We start from the raw sequence: 18470 nt of genomic DNA, 5'->3' as shown, positions 1-18470 counted from the left end.
CATTTGTAGGGGCGGCTGGTGATTGAGCCGCCCCTACAAATTGAGCTATAAATACGAGGTCATTTGTAGGGGCGGCTCAATCACCAGCCGCCCCTACAAATAGCATTTCCAGGGGCGGCTGGTGATTGAGTCGCCCCTACAAATCAGACCCCATTTGTAGGGGCGGCTCGTAACATCAGCCGCCCCTGCTGTTCCATTTGTAGGGGCAGCTGGTGTCTGAGCACCCGAGCACGCCACTGTAGGGACAGCTCCATCACCAACCGCCCCTACAAAAAAATCGAACCGTTGCTAAAAATCATTTTTTACATAGTGTCTATCTTACTTTTGCTTGACATTCTTCAAGTTCCTTCTACTTAGTTGTAGTTGACCTTGTAGTTCCTTGAGCCTTTGTTCTTCGTCTTCATTTGTGTTTTGGTTTGAGGCACTTGGGTTTGGGGGTCCTTGCTTTGTTTGGTTGAGACCATGCTCTTCATCGGTTCAAGGTGGTTCGTCTTCGTTTTCAGTATGTGTTGTTTTCTTTCCGGGTCTGCCCATTGTGTTTTTGTGGTCATGAGTGTTTTTGAGCACACAGAAATGGTGGGCGGGTAAGATAACTCATGCAAACATTGATGAATAGAATAAGCTCCATTGGCTATTCATTTCATGTCCATGAACAGTACATGACAAGGGGTATTTATAGAGATTATAGCCTTCGTTATTCCTATACCCTTAACTAGATTAAGTACATCCCCTCTTTCTCTTAGGGGCAAACCAATCATTAATTACATCTTTGATTCAATGTATTACACATACTAAGCAATTCCCTAGAGTGAAGGTGTCGTTGGCCAAGGCTTCGTGTCCCGGAGGCGAGTTGGTCTTCTCTTGTTTACTTTTGACTTCGCCGTCGTGACTTCGTGCCTTGGTTGATGACGAAGTGAATCAACAGACTTTGTTCTTTATTCTTCGTCTTATGCTTTTAGGCGGAGTAGTGAAGGTGTCTTCGCTTTCTTCACTTGGTCCTTCACACGAAGATGCTTTCTTAGGCAAGTCTTAGTTGAGAGTTTTATTGTGTTGTTTGTAAGACTGCCATGTCATTTAAAATGAAACAAAACTTGGATGAAACACCCCCTGTCAATGCAAAGTTTTATTCCATAGTTTCATAGCCATTTAATTCTAAGACTCATAAAGAGTTGGTAATCGTGGCAATATGAAACTTATTTCTTCTCTCTCTTCATTAAAACATTGTCATGTCATCAAAAATACATATGTGTCAGGCTATTAAATGCAAATGAAACTTCCACTGAGACTGACGTTATGCAGAGGGCTGAAAAGAAACCATTAGTTATAACCGAAGTCTGGGGGGCTATGTTTGTCTGAGGTTAAATCCCTAACATAGCCCGTTGCATGCCATCAACTCGCTGTGGTCTTTGCCTCGGCAACTAGTTTCGCTTGGCGACGACCTGTTCTGGAGTTAGCAAGACCGGTTCTCTATGCATCGTATTTTTCATGGCATCAATGTATCCAATAATGTTACATGGCAATCCTTGATGCATTCAAGTATTGTTTAGTTGGAGGCTTAGAGCTGTTGGATGCTCTATCAAAGTCCGACGCCTGGAGACGTTAGTATAGCCCAGACAGCCTTTTTCAACTCCCTTTAACTAAACAACCACTCATTTTGCGTGTCAACATCATGCAGTTTTTGAAATAGTTGACAATAGTTACAAGTCAAAAGTCAAGTTACCACATGAGTTCTCACTTCTCAGCGAAATTGTAAGGATTTTATCTCCTGTTCCAACGCACAGACATATTTTCTACTACTCATGTGGTAACTTGACTTTTCGCTAATCTCATTCCGTGCAAATCGAAGCTCCCATCTCACGACGTTGAACCGTGCTTGCAATCAAACGGTTCATTCATCAAGTTCATGGATACGTGGATATATAACAAAAACATATTACAGTAACTTCGTACAGTATTATTTAGTTCTATGAAGCACCGATGAGACGATGCAGCCTGCAGATTCTTGTGCGGTACGTGATCAAGCGCCGGACGTGGACTCGGAGCCGTCGCCGCCGCTGCCGCCGATGTCAACTTCGTTTACCCCTGGCGTGGGGAACAGGTCATTGCAGAGTTCGCCATAGAACCTGCACACCAGGTCGACGAAGACCGGCGACTTGAGCCGCTCCCAACACCGCAGGAGCTCCTCCACGTCCTGCAGGTCCCTCGCTTTCCCCTCCTCCACCAGCATCTCCATCAGACAGCTCTCGAAGCTCCGGCACGCCTCCTCCTCTTCCTTGTCCCCGTCCTCTCCGCCTCCGCTAGCAGCGCTCCTCTCTGACCGCAGCCGCGTCACCACCTTCATGTAAGCGGGAGTCTCTGGGGACGACACCGGCGCGATCACCGGAGTCTCGTGCACCACTGCTTGCGGTGCCGGTACTGCCCCCCGCGCGGCCTCGCCTTCTGCTGTAGAGGTCGCCGGCGTGGTCGACGTCGGGACGAGCGGCCAGAAGACAGCGCGCACCGACCGGAACGTCTTGCGGCAGCGACGGCGGCGTGGGCTCATCCTGGCCGCTGCCTTCCGGAGGTTACGGAAGCGGAAGGCCCTGACGGAGAGCGCAGCGGATACCGGGACGCGGAACAGCCGCGTGAGTGCTCGCCGGCATGGCGCGAGGATGCCGCATGTCACGCAGGAAGGCGGTTTGTTATGAGACGAGGAAACAGGCATCTTTTGTGAGTTATAGTTCTAGAAAGTGTGAGCGCGCAGCATCAAACTGTTGATTTGGAACGAGACCGCATGATTTGAGCTGCGTATTTATAGCTAAGGAACCCGAGGTTTGTGGTTCACTGCGTGCGTGCCTCCTTGTCGTTGCAGCGATGTGGTGTACACGTTCATACATGCATATATAGCATTATTATATTTGCCATAAGAATTGGGTAGCATTAGATGCCATAAGAATTGGGTACCACTAAGAAGTTGTGACCCTGATATCAGCCATTTAATAACGAATGTGAGTGCCTGCACATATGATTAGTTGATTACCAATTATATATTAGCAAACGTGCATGTCACATTGCAACGGAACATGCATCTTGTTACGCGGTCACCTGAATGATTTGTAGCTTTAGCTTAAAGATATATGTAACAACATCTCTTCCAATACGTGTATTGGAATATGATTCCGTACCATCGATGGATGCATAAATGTGCATAGTTCTTTCTTGTCTCAGGCCAGACCATGAGTCCGTATCCTAGATAAGGCAAAGAGAGACGCAAGGGCGTTATGGGAAGTAAAAAGAATATTGAAAGAACCAGTACAATCTTTAAGATCGGACTAGCAAATATGTTCATGTGCTACATTGAGATCTAATACATCTTGAAGTGAGAATACATACCATATCATTGGGCGCGAGTGGTTCAAATTCATAAGAGCACGGGTCGTGAATCTAGCTCACATTAGGAACATGGAGGCCATAGAGGTATTTTAGGAAGTAAAAAAATACGGTCGAAAGAATATCTTTGCTCTTTGATAATGATAATGTACTACCCTAGATATGGATATCACTGTCGGTTCAAAAACCCCTTTCACTGTCGGATTTTGAACCGACAGTGGCAAACCGGCAGTCACTACTGGAAAAACGTCCTTTGCCGAGATCCGAGATTTTTGCCGAGAGAAAAAACGCGGGCTCTCGGCAAAGAAAACGTTTGCCGAGCGCGGCTCTCGGCAAACACTGGCCGTCGGCAAGTGACAGGATTGCCGTGGGCCTGCATCTCGGCAAGCAACAGCTCTCGGCGAAGTGGGCCGTTTTGCCGAGAGCCGCGCTCGGCAAAAAATGCCCGTCAGCAAAACGGTCCTTTGCCGTAGGCCGCGCTCTCGGCAAAATCAGGCTCTCGGCAAAACATTGCCGCGGGCCCATAGCCGTGACCTGCCCTGACGGCGTCACCGCTTTGCCGAGAGCCCCGCCATTACTGCTCTCGGCAAAACTCTTTGCCGAGCGCCGCTCTCGGCAAATATTTGCCGAGAGCCCCTCCCAGGCTCTTGGCAAATATGGTTTCTATATTTCATGTGCATGTGTTTCTCTTCTCCTAACTCTCTCCAATTAAATTATTTTTTCTTTCATATGCTCCAAACTTTTTTCTCTATAGACATACTACAGGTTGTACTCAATATTAAAATTTTGTGTATTTTTGTAATTATTTGCTATATATAATTAATTAATTGCATTTCAAGGATTTTTTTTAATCGATTAAAATTTGAACAGCGATTGATTTAAACATGGGAAAAAATTAAGTAGAAAATGATATCCATGCTATTTATGCATTATTGAGGGCAAATAACATCTTGTTGACATTTTTTTCACCTTTTATTTTACGAATCGAAGACCACGAACATATGTCGCCCAACGATTTAAAAATTCTTAAAAAAAGGAAACGAAGTCAGAAAATTGTGATATTTGCAATGAAGTCATGGTATCACACTTGGAGGCTGTGGTAAAAAATTTAAAATGTTTCGCACAAGTGGTTGCGTATGATTCTTACAATCTGAGACATCTCCGAATAAGTTTCATAAAGTTGAGAAGGATCCATTAGGATTTTCAAACAATGTCACGGTCGAATTAGTTTTGGAGTTCCAAAACTTTTTGTATAGCCATTAGAGAGCATAAGTTGTAACACGGCAAAATTTCATATTTTTCCGGAGCCGTTTGCTGTTTATTAATTTTTTTTGGATATTATTTGCCGAGAGCTTCAGGGGATTGCTCTCGGCAAAGGCTCTTTGCCGAGAGCAACTGGGCCCGCTCTCGGCGCAGATTTCTTTCTTTCTACCTGGCCTGGATCAATGGTTTGTCGAGAGCTGGCTCTTGGCGAAGAGGTTTGCCGAGAGATGCTCTCGGGAAAGATTTAATTTTTTTTAGAAATATCATGTTTTGTTCAGTTTGCCGAAAGCTACTCTCGGCAAATAATAATTTTTATTTTTTTAATATTTTTTTGTGCAGTTAGCTAGTTAAAAAATTTGAACGAAATTTGAAAAAAATAACTTTACCAAGAGCCGGATCTGGGGGCTCTCGGCAAAGGGGGAAGGTTTGCCGAGAGCTTCCCAGATCTGGCTCTCGGCAAAGTGGCTTAAGAGACTTAACCGTTTCGGCGCCTTATCTCTCTCACTCTTCATTCACACACTCACACAGCCGCCGCCGCGAGGAGCGCCGCCGTCGCTGCGAGGAGCGTCGCCCAGCTCGGTGTGCCGCCGCCGCGAGCCTCGCCGTCGCCCAAGCCCCCTCGCCGCCGCCGCCCCGCAAGCCCGCTCCGGCTCGCCCCAGCCCGCCACGCTCGGTCGCGCGTGATGCCGCCGCCGCTCTGCCCGAGCCTCCCTGCCGTCGCCGCAGCCCGGCCAGCCCGCCCCATCCCGCCACGTCCGCCCGCGCGCGTCGGCGGCGGCCGCCGGTCCACCCCAGCGCCGCCACGCACGGCCGCGCGCGCCGCGGCGGCCGCGCCCGCTGGTCGTGCCCTCCACGGCCGGCCAGCCCGTCCAAGCCCGCCTAGCCCCAGCCACGCCACGCCCCAGCACCGGCCGCGCCCCCTCCTCGCCGCCCCACCGCGCGCGTCCCTCCTCGTCCTTGCCCACGCCCTGACTCGCCCTCGCGCGCGCCCCGACTCGCCCTCGTCCTCGCCCGCGCCCCTCCTCGTCCTCGCCCACGCCCTGACTCGCCCTCGCGCGCACCTCGACTCGCCCTCGTCCTCGCCCTCGGCCTCGTCCTCACCGTTGGCCTCGCCCTCGGCCTCGTCCTCGCCGTCGGCCTCGCCCTCGCCCTCGCCGCGGAGAGGAACAAGGTATACTAAGTAGTATTAGTGGTAGTAGTAGTTAGTAGTTGTAGTTGTAGTCTAAGTAGTACTAGTGGTAGTAGTAGTAGTTAGTAGTTAGTAGTTGTAGTAGTAGTTAGTAGTTGTAGTAGTGGTAGTAGTAGTGGTAGTAGTAGTTAGTAGTTGTAGTAGTGGTAGTAGTAGTTAGTGTAGTAGTAGTTGCATTAGTTAGAGTAGTAGTTGTAGTATTGTTAGTAGTAGTTAGTAGTTGTAGTAGTGGTATTAGTAGTGGTATTAGTAGTAGTTAGTAGTTAGTGGTTGTAGTAGTGGTAGTAGTAGTTAGTGTAGTAGTAGTTGTAGTAGTTAGAGGCATAGTAGTTGATAATTAAGCTGCATGTGGTTCCTTGATATATATGTGGTTGTTGGCCATCATGCCGTGGTTTTCTTTCAGGTTTGGAAACCTCACCGTTCAGGGGAGATGCTGCCGAATTTTTGAGTTGATGTTATTTTGCTTCTTTCTTTCTTTTTGCAGGAGCCGAGTCGGAGTACCCCGGTGTCCCTAGGTCTGCCCGCACCATGTTGCCTTGCCACTGCACCGACCCGCCATGGCCCTGCTAGCCTGACTTCACCGCCACCTAAGGTATAACCACTCTTTCTTTGTCCTAGTCATGTATCTCCACGTAACCTAGTTTGGTGTCTCCCATTCGAAAGAGATATGGTTAGAAATATGCAGATCTTTGCATATCAATAACCGTATCTATTTCGAATTGTCCACATTTTTTTGGACAGCCCGAGGATGCGCATATGGTGTTAGTTTCCATGGTCTGCTCCGATCCGAGATAGAGTTTCGACAGTACCTTCCTGTTGTTCTCCGGATACACAATCTCCCTGTCGGGACATGTATTTGGAGAACAGCGGGGAGGTGCTACCGAAATTCTATTTCGGATAGGACCAGACCATGGGAACTAACACCATCTACGCATCCTCGGATGGGATTAGGACCTATCCTTACCTATTAGATGGTAGGAACGACGTTTAGATGTAAGTCCATGGTTATATTTATTACTTGGTGATATATATGTTAGAGGATGGATGACCGTGAGTGGATGTACTCGGGCCATCGGAGCGCCCGTGAGATTACCAGAGAATGGGTCGACAAGACCGAGGCTTTCATCAAGCAAGTATTTGACTAGGCTCCCGGAGCGCGTGCTGTTTTTTGTCCCTACATCAACTGTAAGAACAGAAAGAGGCAGACAAAGGAGGTGATGACTTCACATCTGGCTAGGCATGGATTTACGAAAAACTATACCTAGTGGACCCACCACGGTGAAGCCGATCGTGTGAGAGAGGAGGTGGTGAGACCACATGCCGAGGATTACAATGCTGATGCTGGGGTAGCAGCTTGGTTAGATGACTTTCACGAAGCAGTACACCAGGGCCCTCAGGTGAAGCTGGGGGGGCGACACCACCTCAGGGGAGGAGGAGGAGGGCGGCCGGGAGGAGGCCTAGGGCACCACCGCCTCAGCCTGCAGCAGCAGCAGCACCAGAGCCCGAGGAGGAGCGGGAGGAAGAGCAGGTGGACAAGCAGGCTCAGCAGGGAGAGGACGAGCTGCAGGCCAAGTAGGAGGCCGAGCAGCTGGACGAGTAGGAGGAGCGGGAGGACAAGCAGGAGGCCGAGGCAGGAGGTTCTAGTTCCACCGGAACCTCGGGTGTCTACCAACGAGGTCCGGTGAGCCTACCTGAGCGGCCGATACCTGAGGCTCTACGCCCGGTCATTCGACCCGTTGGGCAAAAGTACGTAACTTTTACATTTTTTTCGCTCCTACATATGATAGAATCACAATGGAAACTAACAGTTTTTCTTAATCACTTACGCAGGTCTTGGAAGGTCGTGGTCCCAGGTGCTCACAAAAGGTTGCCCACTGGCATCCTGGGTCTTCTCTGCAGGGAACACTTACCAGGCTTGGTTCGCTACGCCGAAGCTCTGGAGCCGGCCTACACGTACGAGCACTACGTCGTCGCCTCTGATGCGGAGGACGAGATAGGCCGCATGTACGAAAGCGTGGCGGAGTGGGTTATGTGCGAGTTTTGGGTAAGTCTTCCTCCCACTACTTTGCTCAATACATTGCATTTGCTAGAGTTTCTTGAACCAGTGTATTGATACATCTTTTCTATATGCAGGACTTCTTCAAATGCGCCAAGGGCTATGAGGCAAGGGCAGCCAAGGTGTCGGCCAAATCTTTTAGAGGTCGCATCTCAAACATGCATTACGAGGCGCGGCTCCAGGCCATCATCGATTACTGTGCCATCTACGAGCATCGGAAGGTAAAGAAAGAAGATGCAAGATTAATGCATCTAACCAAAGAGCAGTACCTGAAGGTAAATATACAACATCAATATTGATTTCTTCTGAGATTAGGTAGGCTTGAATTGTTCTTATATCTGTTAATGTACTTGATGTCGTACAGGTGCCTCCTGTCTGGTGCGCCAATAAAACGCGGGCCTGGCAGATGATGGTCGACAGGTGGGTGAGTGGCAATTGGGCGGATAACCACACCGTCCTCTAGGAACAACGTTTGCTGATGCCAGGTGTATCACACCACCAGGGCAACCTTAACATCCACGAATTCGGGGCTAGATGGGTACATGACTTGGTGTAGCTTCATTTATTCTTTCAGACGTTTATTCCTGCATTATTTATAATCGTCTTGTTGTTTTTTCTCGTAGTCGGCTACACATCAAAACCAGCCATGCGGAGAGCTCAAGTCATGGGTTCTGGCCCACAAGGGCAAGGCGACAAACAACATCAACTGGAACCCAGATGACCCAGCCAAGTCGTTCACCAATGAGAGCATCCTCGAGCGCATCAGTCAGTACACCGAGGCGGCAAGGGGAGTCCATGGGGCAGACTAGGATCCGCACACCACGGACATTGATGGTGACATTGTCATGAGGGTGGGAGGAGGCAAGAAGCATGGGCGGTACCTCATCGACAACAGCACGCTCGACCTGCACACCACTCCCACTCTCTCACAGGTCTGGACAAGCAGCACGAGCGGTAGCGTGCCCATCCGCCCAAGGCAGGACACTTCGACGCATCATGTGGCAGCACTACAGGTTAATTCTGTTTTATTCGTCGTTCATTGGTTTTACATTCCTCGAAATTTCTTGTAACAATGCGGTGAAAAATTATAGGCCCAGGTGCATGCGCTCGAGGAGCATAAGGCTAGGGTGGAGGAAGAGCGACAGAGGGAGCGGGAGGCCGAGCGGGCGAGGTTTGACGCCTTGGCTCAGTACGTGGCAAGTCTTGGTGTCACGATGGGTCGTCCAGCGCCACTAGAGCTGTTCGCTCCTCCACCGCCTTACCCATACCCACCTTACTCATACGTGATTTCAACTTCTCTAACAAAAGCTCTTTACTATGCATGTCGGCCATTGTGCCGTTGATATGTGATGGGAGGCCTTCGTGCCGTTGATATATATGTGTGCCGGCCATTGTGCCGTTGATATGTGGTGGGTGGCCATTGTGCCGTTGGTTTTCTTGTAGGTTTTGGAAACCCCACCGTGTAGGGGAGGTGTTGCCGAAATTTTGATGTGTCTAGGCTTAGATTACAATTTTATACCTAGTTCTGCAAATTTTGATTTGTCTACGCTTAGATTACAATTATATGCCTTAGTATTACTATAATTACTATTTTTTCTTCTCCTTTGTGTAGAATCAATCGGCAGGTTCGAATGATGTGCCTGAGCAGCCGCCGTCGGGAGGGTCGTGGCACCAACTGTATCCACAACTTCCACCGCATCAGTAGCCATCGGGAGGGTCAGGGTACAGCCGTATCCACACCTTCCGCCGCAGCAGCAGCCGCCGTCGGGAGGGTGGGAGCCTCGGGGGTGAGCCTGTTGTTCTTCATCATGTATTAGCACTTTGTGACATGAACTTGTGTGAGATGAACTTAGCACTTTGAGATGGACATGTGTTGTTGGATTTGAGATGTTTAGATGGATTATAATGTGAGACATGTGATGTGGATGACATATTTGTGATATATGTGATGTGGATGATGTGTTATATTTGTGAAATATGTGTTGTTGAAGCTGGAAATATAAACAAAAATAAAAAATGCTCTCTGGACTCTTTGCCGAGAGTAGGGCTCTCGGCAAATCTGCCTCTTTGCCGAGAGCTTGGTGGTCGGCTCTCGGCAAACCTTTTTTTTTAGAGTAAAATACACCGGAGGTCCATTAACTTTCGGTGAAATGTCATCTAGGTCCATCAACTTTGAAACTGCATTTTTGGGTCCATTAACTTTTGTTTGGTGTCATCTAGGTCCATCAACTTTGAAACTGCATTTTTTGTCTATGAACTTTTAAAATGGTTCACTGCAGGTCCACGCATGCATGCATGCACGTCGGCTTCGGCTGCAGTACAGGAGCAGCTGCAGTACAATAGCATGCACCCGATCGATCTCCAGCTTGTAATCACACTACCTTGTAAACTCTTTGCAGTCTGTTACAAGGGTGAAGCCATATATCTGCACAATGCCGTTGAAGCTTGATGATGGCTGGAACAACATTCAGTTGAACCTCGCTGATCTGACAAAAAGGGCGTATGGCAAGCGTGATTCGCATTGAAAGCTTCACTTCTCTTCAGCGTCAGCCGTGCCGACTGCCGACTGCTGCGTACTGCTTTAGAAAATCTGAGCCTATTTGTGTTACGTATCAGTATCAACCGAAACTGTTCGTGTGGTTCACACGAGCAACTGAAATCATTTGGACTGGGCGCAATGATCAGAATTTATCGGTGGCCTTTCTCTTTTCAATGGGGATTGCAGATTCGTGTTGGTCTGTTGGAAAACGTCATGTGCTACGGAACGACTGAGCTCTGAAGCTAGCGTCGTGGCTTTCTAGTCGGCGAGCAAATGGTTGGGCAACACGTGCTGCGGCCTACAATAGACCAAGGCCACCAGGGGACCAGTGCGGCGGGCGGGCCGGCGGTGACCAGTGACCACCCACCAGCAGCCGCGCGGCCCCGGCTCATGTGCCGCGCCCGCGCGCCATGCCAGCCCAGGCCACGGCCGCGCGCGGCGCCTGCGCCCACCGTGCCGGACCACGCAGTGCAGGCACGTCCGTCCGTCCGTGTCCGTGCCACAGGGGGCGTGCCTGGCCATGGAACGCTTTGCGCTCCCGGCGTCCAAGGCGCTGCGCGCGGCCGTAGCGCCAAAAGCTGGCGTACCTGTACTGGTACCCAGCATGTAGTATTGAGTGGCGGGCCGGCGGCCGGCGCAGGCAGCAGGTCGGTTACTTGCCGTTGTGGCCGGTAACGCGACTGCCTCGCGGCCGGGTCCACGTCATAAATGACGAACGGACGGATGGATAGATAGATAGATCATCATGCCATGGCATGGCACTGCATTGGCATCGCCGCATCACAGGCCGATTGCAGCTGATCTCTGAATAACGTGACCACTTGTTGCAGCATCGGCCGCCCCTCTACCACGAGCATCAATAGATGCTTGTCTAGAAACCGTAGCATTGTTTGCTCGCACCCCCAATTTATTCTGGACACACGCGAACATCCAAACTTGGAATGGGAATTGATATGAAATTCCAGCTCCAGCGTTTGAATTGAAACCAGACAGTAAAAGCTGGCGACCGTGGCCGGCGAACCCGGTGGCAACACGTACTGGCATAACGATCCTAGGACAATGAGAGACCCACCAGACCAGACGCAACGCAAGGCCAAACAAGAAGACACCAGTTACAAACAGCTCCATCCAAAAGCCTCGCGCGGTCGCGTCCGTGTCACCCTCAGGCCCCACCCGGCCAGGGTCATCCGGTCATGCTCGTGCGTGCATGCATGCACGCCCAAATCTCGCCGGCGCCCAGTCCCAAACACTGCGGCGAAGACAAGCCGCCCCTGCCCCGGCCACTCCTCGACACACCGCCGTCGCCACCTGCCATATCTGCGCCTGCGCGTCGCCGTGGGTGTGGGACGGAGCTGATGGGAGGTAGCGCACGCATGCAGCCGGCGGCCCGGGGTCCATGCGTCCATGTCCGTCTAGCCTCCAGCGGCAGGTGGTGGTGGTAGACTAGCAGCTGGTAGGGTTGGGAGTGCGCCCGGCCCCCGCGCGGGATCGATCGATCGGTCTCTCGGCATGCACCTGGATCCCCGCCTCCATGACCATCCCTTGCTGCCGCACCGCATGGTACCCGTGTGCGTTCGTGCGCCCGTGCATGCATCCCATCGGCCGCGGCTGTGTGCAGGCCTTAGACCAGCTAGTGTCCATGCGACGCGACCGATGGGGGCGCTGGAGATCGATCGGGTGCATGCTACTGTACTGCAGCCGCTCATGTACTGCAGCCGAAGCCAACGCGCATGCATGCATGCGTGGACCTGCAGTGAACCATTTTAAAAGTTCATGAACCAAAAATGTAGTTTCAAAGTTGATGGACCTAGATGACACCAAACGAAAGTTAATGGACCCAAAAATGCAGTTTCAAAGTTGATGGACCTAAATGACACTTCACCGAAAGTTAATGGACCTCTGGTGTATTTTACTCTTTTTTTTAAAACCACCTCGGCTGCAAATCTTTTTTTTAACAATTCTTTGCTGACGGTCGCTCTCGGTAAAGAAGTTCTTTGCCGACGGTTGCTCTCGGCAAAGAAGCTGTCACACCGTTAGCGGTCGTTTGGCCGCTACTAGGGCGCGCCAGTTTGCCGAGAGCCTTGCCATTACTCTCGGTAAATATTTTGCCGAGAGGGGCTCTCGGTAAAGAATCCTTTGCCGGTAGATGTTTTGCCGACGGCTCTTTGCCGAGAGCTGCTCTCGGCAAATAGTTTGCCGAGCGTCAACTCGTCTTTGCCGAGAGCTTCGGGCTCTCGGCAAAGGCCAGGAGTCCGGTAGTGAGTGATGGGGGTTGACATCACTATCGGTTCTTAAAAACCGACACTGATCTACAGGCAATAGTGTCGGTTCTTGGATACACCCGGCAGTGTCCAGTTAAATAACACTGTCGGTTTGTAGTCCTAATCGACAGTGAAGGTTGCTTCAAGAGTGTCGATTCTTGGCTCAAGCTAGCAGTGTTGAGCAAGCCTACACTGTCGGTTCATAGGTTAAACCGACAGTGTTGTCGTAACCATCACTGACGGTTCATGGTTACGATAACAATGCCGGTTTGTTACTAACCGGCAGTAATGGTTACGACAACACTGTCGGATTGTTACTAACCGGCAGTGAGGGCTCGTTCGCATTTTATTGTTTTATAATTTATTTTAATTTATATTTTTTCATGGAATCGGGTTTCGCTTTATATACGCTACGTAGACAACAGGTCCATCAATATTAAACATTACAAATGTTACGGTTATAGTTCAAATGTTCTTATCAAGATCTCGATCCCTCAAAATAAAAAAGAAATTATTCGATAAGATAAAGCATGCTTCTCGGACTTGTTACAATAATCTGGCGAGCCGCTCTGGGCCATATTGGTCCTTGAACTTTACGGATTGTGCAATGAAAAATACTCCATCTTTTTTCAATACCTCGGCTAAGATGAATTTTGCCAGCTCCGATTGCAACACTACAATCTCCATATCTAACAGCCTTTTGTGGTTATATTTTTTGCGCTGCCGTTCAAAAAAGATGATATCCAAAGAAGAATCAGTAAATCATTTTGTTGAATGATTAACAAACATAAATGAAATGGGGATTATACACATCAACTTATCGACTTCTTCTGATTTCCCGCCGATGTAGCGAAGCATTACCCACATTACATAAAACCCGTATTCATTATTTCCCATTGGTTGTTTTAGGTACTTACTCCATTTCAACAACCTTGAATGGAACCTGCTTCCCACCGATATGTCTTCTTTGGACACTAAGCATCATTAAAAAAGAAACTTTAGAAAGTGGTATGTGTGATTAGAAAATAATATGTTATTAGGATCGGTTACTAATTCAGTACTGCCACCAGTGCATCCAGATGATGAAATGGTTTTTTCTTCGAGTCCCACACCTCGATCAGATTTTTGGCAAGATTAACACAAATGAAGACGAAATGGTGGCTGCAATCACAGAATCCTAATTATTGAATAATCTTAAGGAAAAAAGAAGCATAAAATTAAAAGTCGAGAACACATACTCGCAGTTGTAGGCTACAAGTATGTGGGTTTTGTTCTTCATCTTGAATTCATCGAAAACAGCAATCAATCTCTATTTTAGGTCTTTCACATCACATCCATAGAGGCCTAGACATGTCTTCTCATTGACTCGCAAGGGGTCCAAGAAGCCTATGTTACCCTATTTGCTTTTTAGAATGCAAAATTTTGCTATACACCTATTGTCGATAGAATATCGTCGGCAGTCTTTTGAGGGGTATCCCACGAAGGTAGATTGATTGGTAGAGGAGCGTGAGATCAAGAACAAGAAGGCAACAGAGACACATGAGTTAGACATGTTTAGGCCATCAATATGACGTAATACCCTACTCCTGTGGTCTGTTGGTTTGTATTAGCTATCGTATGATATTGCGTGAATTTGGAGGGGGTCCCTGTCCGCCTTATATAGTCCGGGGAGCAGGGTTACAAGTCAGTTAGATCTGAGAGATAACCGGAAAGTAATAACTGATTACAGGAATCTTGGAATCATACATATCCTAACAGATCTTGTAGTATCTTCAGGATATCCTCCAGATGTCTTGTGGGAGGCGCCGAGCAGAGTCGTGCCCGCAAGGCTTCATCTTGTGGGCTAGGCCGCCCCTAGAGGCGTAGCCCATGTGGTCTACCATGGGTATCCAGGGTCATACCCCCCACAACTAGTCACCGATCGCCTTGTACCCGTTGTGCAACGCCGTCTTGAGCTTGTCCAAGCAGGTGCGAACGAACCCGAGCAGTCAAACTCATGATCCGACCACCGTGATGAGTTGCTGAGCAGTTGTGAGCAGTTGTCGAGCAGCGTGTACTGTCACTGAGCAGCGCGAACCATAGCCGAGTAGCATAACCCAAGCATGGCTTGCCATAAGGGTGTAAGGAGCTCAAGTTCAGAATCAAAATTTTCTTTGCAGTGGACCAAGTGTACCCACTTAGAGTCTGACCATGAGAAAAGGAGATAGTCTTCTTCAGCTTCAAGAGGCACGGAGTCTTGTAGAATAAAGCAAGCACATTCACCACGAGGTGAAGTATGCCCACTTAGTCCCCGAGCCTGATAGTAGCTGACATAGTCATATGGTGCCAGGGTTCAAAGTAGAAAAATAGTAAAAGACCAGCCGAGCAGGCAACCAGTCCTTGGACGTAGCCCTGAAATAAGAAAGAGTACATTCACCGCAAGGTGAAGTGTGTCCACTTAGTCCCCGAGCCTGACAGTAGGTGACGTAGTCACATGGTACCAGGGTCCAAAGTAGAAAAACAGTAAAAGACCAGCCGAGCAGGCAGCCAGTCCTAGAGCCATATGCTGAGATATCTAAAAAATCCAACCATGGAGAAAAGAGCGGAATAACAACTGTACAGTAACTGTTACTGAGACTCAATAAATGGCAGAGAAGTCGACGATTATTCGGTGAGTGATAACCAATAGTGACGATAAATGAGCGACATGGGTTGCGGTTGCGTGAAAGCCTAGGTTACGACCCATTAAGCCGCGTCGAAGATTTCGTAGAGGCGCAAATCATGGGAACGGTTTCCCAAAAACCCTCGAATGTGAAAGGGTGGGGAAAGTGCTTTATAACTGCACCACCGCACCGCATGCTCATACCTTTGCCCCTTTACCATTTCATCTTCCTCCGCCATCGCATTTCTAGATTCACATCCATATGCGCATCCGCCACCAATCTCAAACTAGATCTAAGAAATGGCACTGAAGAAGGGAGCTGTGAAACTGAGGAAGGTGGCCGCCAGAGCCAACCACAATGAGGAATGGGTGCCATCAAAGATGGGGAAGGTGAAACTCAACAGGATGGTGGTAGCGGACGTTCTTCTAGACCGCGTCACCGTCGGATGGCGGCCAGCCAGCGGTGAGCCCTTCCCGATGCCTAACACTAATGAAGTTGTAGTCTTTGAGGATTATTTCTAGCATGGGTTGGGGTTCCCTGTTCATCCTTTCCTGCAGGATCTGTTGGAGTTCTGGACGATTAGTCTGTGCAATCTCCACCCGAACACCATACTGCACATCTCAGTCTTTATCCATTTTTGTGAGACGTATCTGGGGGTTCTACCGCACTTCAACCTCTTCAGACACCTATTCTTGTTGAAGAAGAAAGGCGGCGGTGGTTCCAAGGTGGTCGGTGGCATATATCTGCAACTCTAGGATGCGATGGCCAGCGAGTACATTAACGTACCGCTGAACACTTCTCTGAAAAGGTGGAACTCCAGGTGGTTCTACAAGAAGCAGAGCCACCCTACAATTCCCTGCGACGTCCACCGCATCCTGGAGAGCTAGAAGAGCTGGTCGGAGAAACTGAATAGCGCTGACATGGAGTAGGTGAGGGAGCTCCTCAACTTGATTAAAGGCGTGGAGACTAACGGTGAACTGGTGGTGGCAAGCTTCATAGTGCGTCGCATCTAGCCCTGCAAGGAGAGGGCCCACCCGAGCTTTGACTTCAAGGGTGATGATGATGGGACCTGAGAGAGGCCAGAGCGACTGACAAGGAAAGATGTGCTAGAGCGGGCCACAGAGCTATTCGCTCCCAACGCCTCGTTCAACATGTCAAGGCAAACGAAGGCCTTCAACTATTTAAATCTGCCTCCTTAGGTAACCATCCCAATTGTTTTGCTCATGCTGCTTTGTATCCATGATTGTAGACGAGCAGTGAACTGATTCACATATGCAAAGATCCATTCGTAGGAAAGAGCGGTGTACTTCTCAGGCATGCTGAGGAGCGATTGGCCAAAAGGGGTAGACGCTCGACCACCACCGTAGCCTGAGGAGGGAGCAGTCAGCACCTTGTCGGAGAGTTCATCCCTGGTGTAGGAGAAAATCTGGGGGAAGAGGACAGCGGCAGACGAGCCGGCCTGGAAGAAGAGGAAGATGGCGGTCGCCGGTCCCCTCAAACCGGGTGGCATCTTGCTTGGTGGCGACCAGACCACTCGAACGTGAAGGACCATGGTGTTCAAGTGGTCAGATGACGACGAAACTTCGATGGCTCCTCCATCGAACACTGAATCATCTCTGCGCAGCACGCGCATGGAGGAATAAGCGAAGAAAGGCAAAAAAGTCCATGAGCAGTGAGCTAGGGGAGTCCCTACGCAGCAGGCGATGGGAGTCCCCGAGCAGCAGGCAGAGGAAGTCCTAGACCGGTAGGCGGAGTAGAGGCCGATGGTGGAGGAGACGAGACCTCCACCCCAGAGCACGAAAGTCGACCCCATGGCCATGCCTGGGTGCTCGGGCAGGCGTCACCGGTTCAAGAAATTGTACCAGCAGACCAAACCATAAGTATCCTTGCCTTGGAGTTACTTTGTTGTCATTTCTTAACTTTTTTGGTGCTTGACGAACTGATATGATGTAGTGTGAATCGTGTGGAGGGTCTGACCCCACCAGTCCAGAATGTCGAACCACCGAGGGCTGATCCCAAGGTGGAGGCAACGCTGGTGGCTCCCGTCCTAGAGTCCCCGAGAGCTTGGCAACCGGAGGAGGAGTCAACCGTCACTGCTGGCAAACTTGGTGATGATGAATGGGCGGCGTTGACAATGGACGAATCAGCGGCAATGCCCGAGGCAATGGCAGGAACTCGCGGGTCTTCGAGAGCAGAGGCTGGAGTTGCCGGCGATGCGCTGGAGTCTAGGGGCGGTGAAGTTAGTGGTGCCCGAGGGGCAAATGGCGCTTCCTGAGGTGTCATAGGGCATGGTCAGACCGCCTGTCCGACATGGAGCCCCCTGGTGGTGCCTCGAGCCTATGGCGAAAGAGGACGAGGTGGAAGAGATCGAACGCGCTGAACCTCGACCCCAATCTATCTGAATTCCTCCATAAGCGCGGCGAGGAGGTGGTGGTTATCGAGGAGGAAAGACACCACCAGGGAGATAAGGAGATTGAAGACCGCCCTTGCCGGAGTGATGAAACAAATCGAGGTCAGTACTGCATCTGGAATGCTCATCTTTGATGTTGGAGATCGGAGGTCATCATTATAATTGTGCATTTTGCAGGGGATAACTCGAACTACCGAGCAGCGGCACCAACTGATAAAGAGGATGGAACCCTTGTCGAAGAGAACGAAAAACTCAGAGAGGCAATGAACCTAATGGAGAGAAACATCTAGAGGGCCCGACGTGAGCGAGACCTTGCTAAGTCCAACGCGTAGGACCTGGAACACCAAAAGAGGGTCCTGTCCGAGCAGCTAGCGGCTACGTCCGAGCAGCTGTGGTGCAAGTCTGAAGAGCTGGTGAGTGCCTCCATGCAACTAGAACAAAAATCTGAGCAGTTCAAAAGTGAATCTGAGTAGCTCAGAAATGTATCTGAGCAGAAAGCAGGTACGGTATATCGGCGAATGTGCATTGTATTGCTGAACAGCCATATTTTTTGGCAATGACTATTGTACTTGTAGAGCAAAACATGGAGCTCAGCCAGCTGCGCCAGGCCCTCGAACAACTCTAAGAGGAGAAGGCGATGGAGACAGGGTGAGCAGACAAACTGGCTGAGCAGTTGAACGGTGAGTACTCCCTAGTTGGAGTTAATGCTGAAGTAGTTTCCTTGCTTGATGGAACTTTGTA

The 18470-nt window shown here is 49.8% G+C and overlaps 1 protein-coding gene across 1 annotated transcript; it reads right to left on the bottom strand.

Moving 5' to 3' along the window:
• Positions 1-2017: 2017 nt before the first annotated feature.
• LOC136511855 (uncharacterized) lies at positions 2018-2704 on the bottom strand. Its single transcript, XM_066505885.1, has one exon. The coding sequence runs from the start codon at positions 2702-2704 to the stop codon at positions 2018-2020; it is 687 nt and encodes a 228-aa protein (XP_066361982.1).
• Positions 2705-18470: the final 15766 nt, after the last annotated feature.

The sequence above is a fragment of the Miscanthus floridulus genome, chromosome 16 (assembly GCF_019320115.1).
Source record: "Miscanthus floridulus cultivar M001 chromosome 16, ASM1932011v1, whole genome shotgun sequence".
Taxonomy (NCBI): domain Eukaryota; kingdom Viridiplantae; phylum Streptophyta; class Magnoliopsida; order Poales; family Poaceae; genus Miscanthus; species Miscanthus floridulus.
This window is presented reverse-complemented; position numbering and strand designations above follow the sequence as displayed.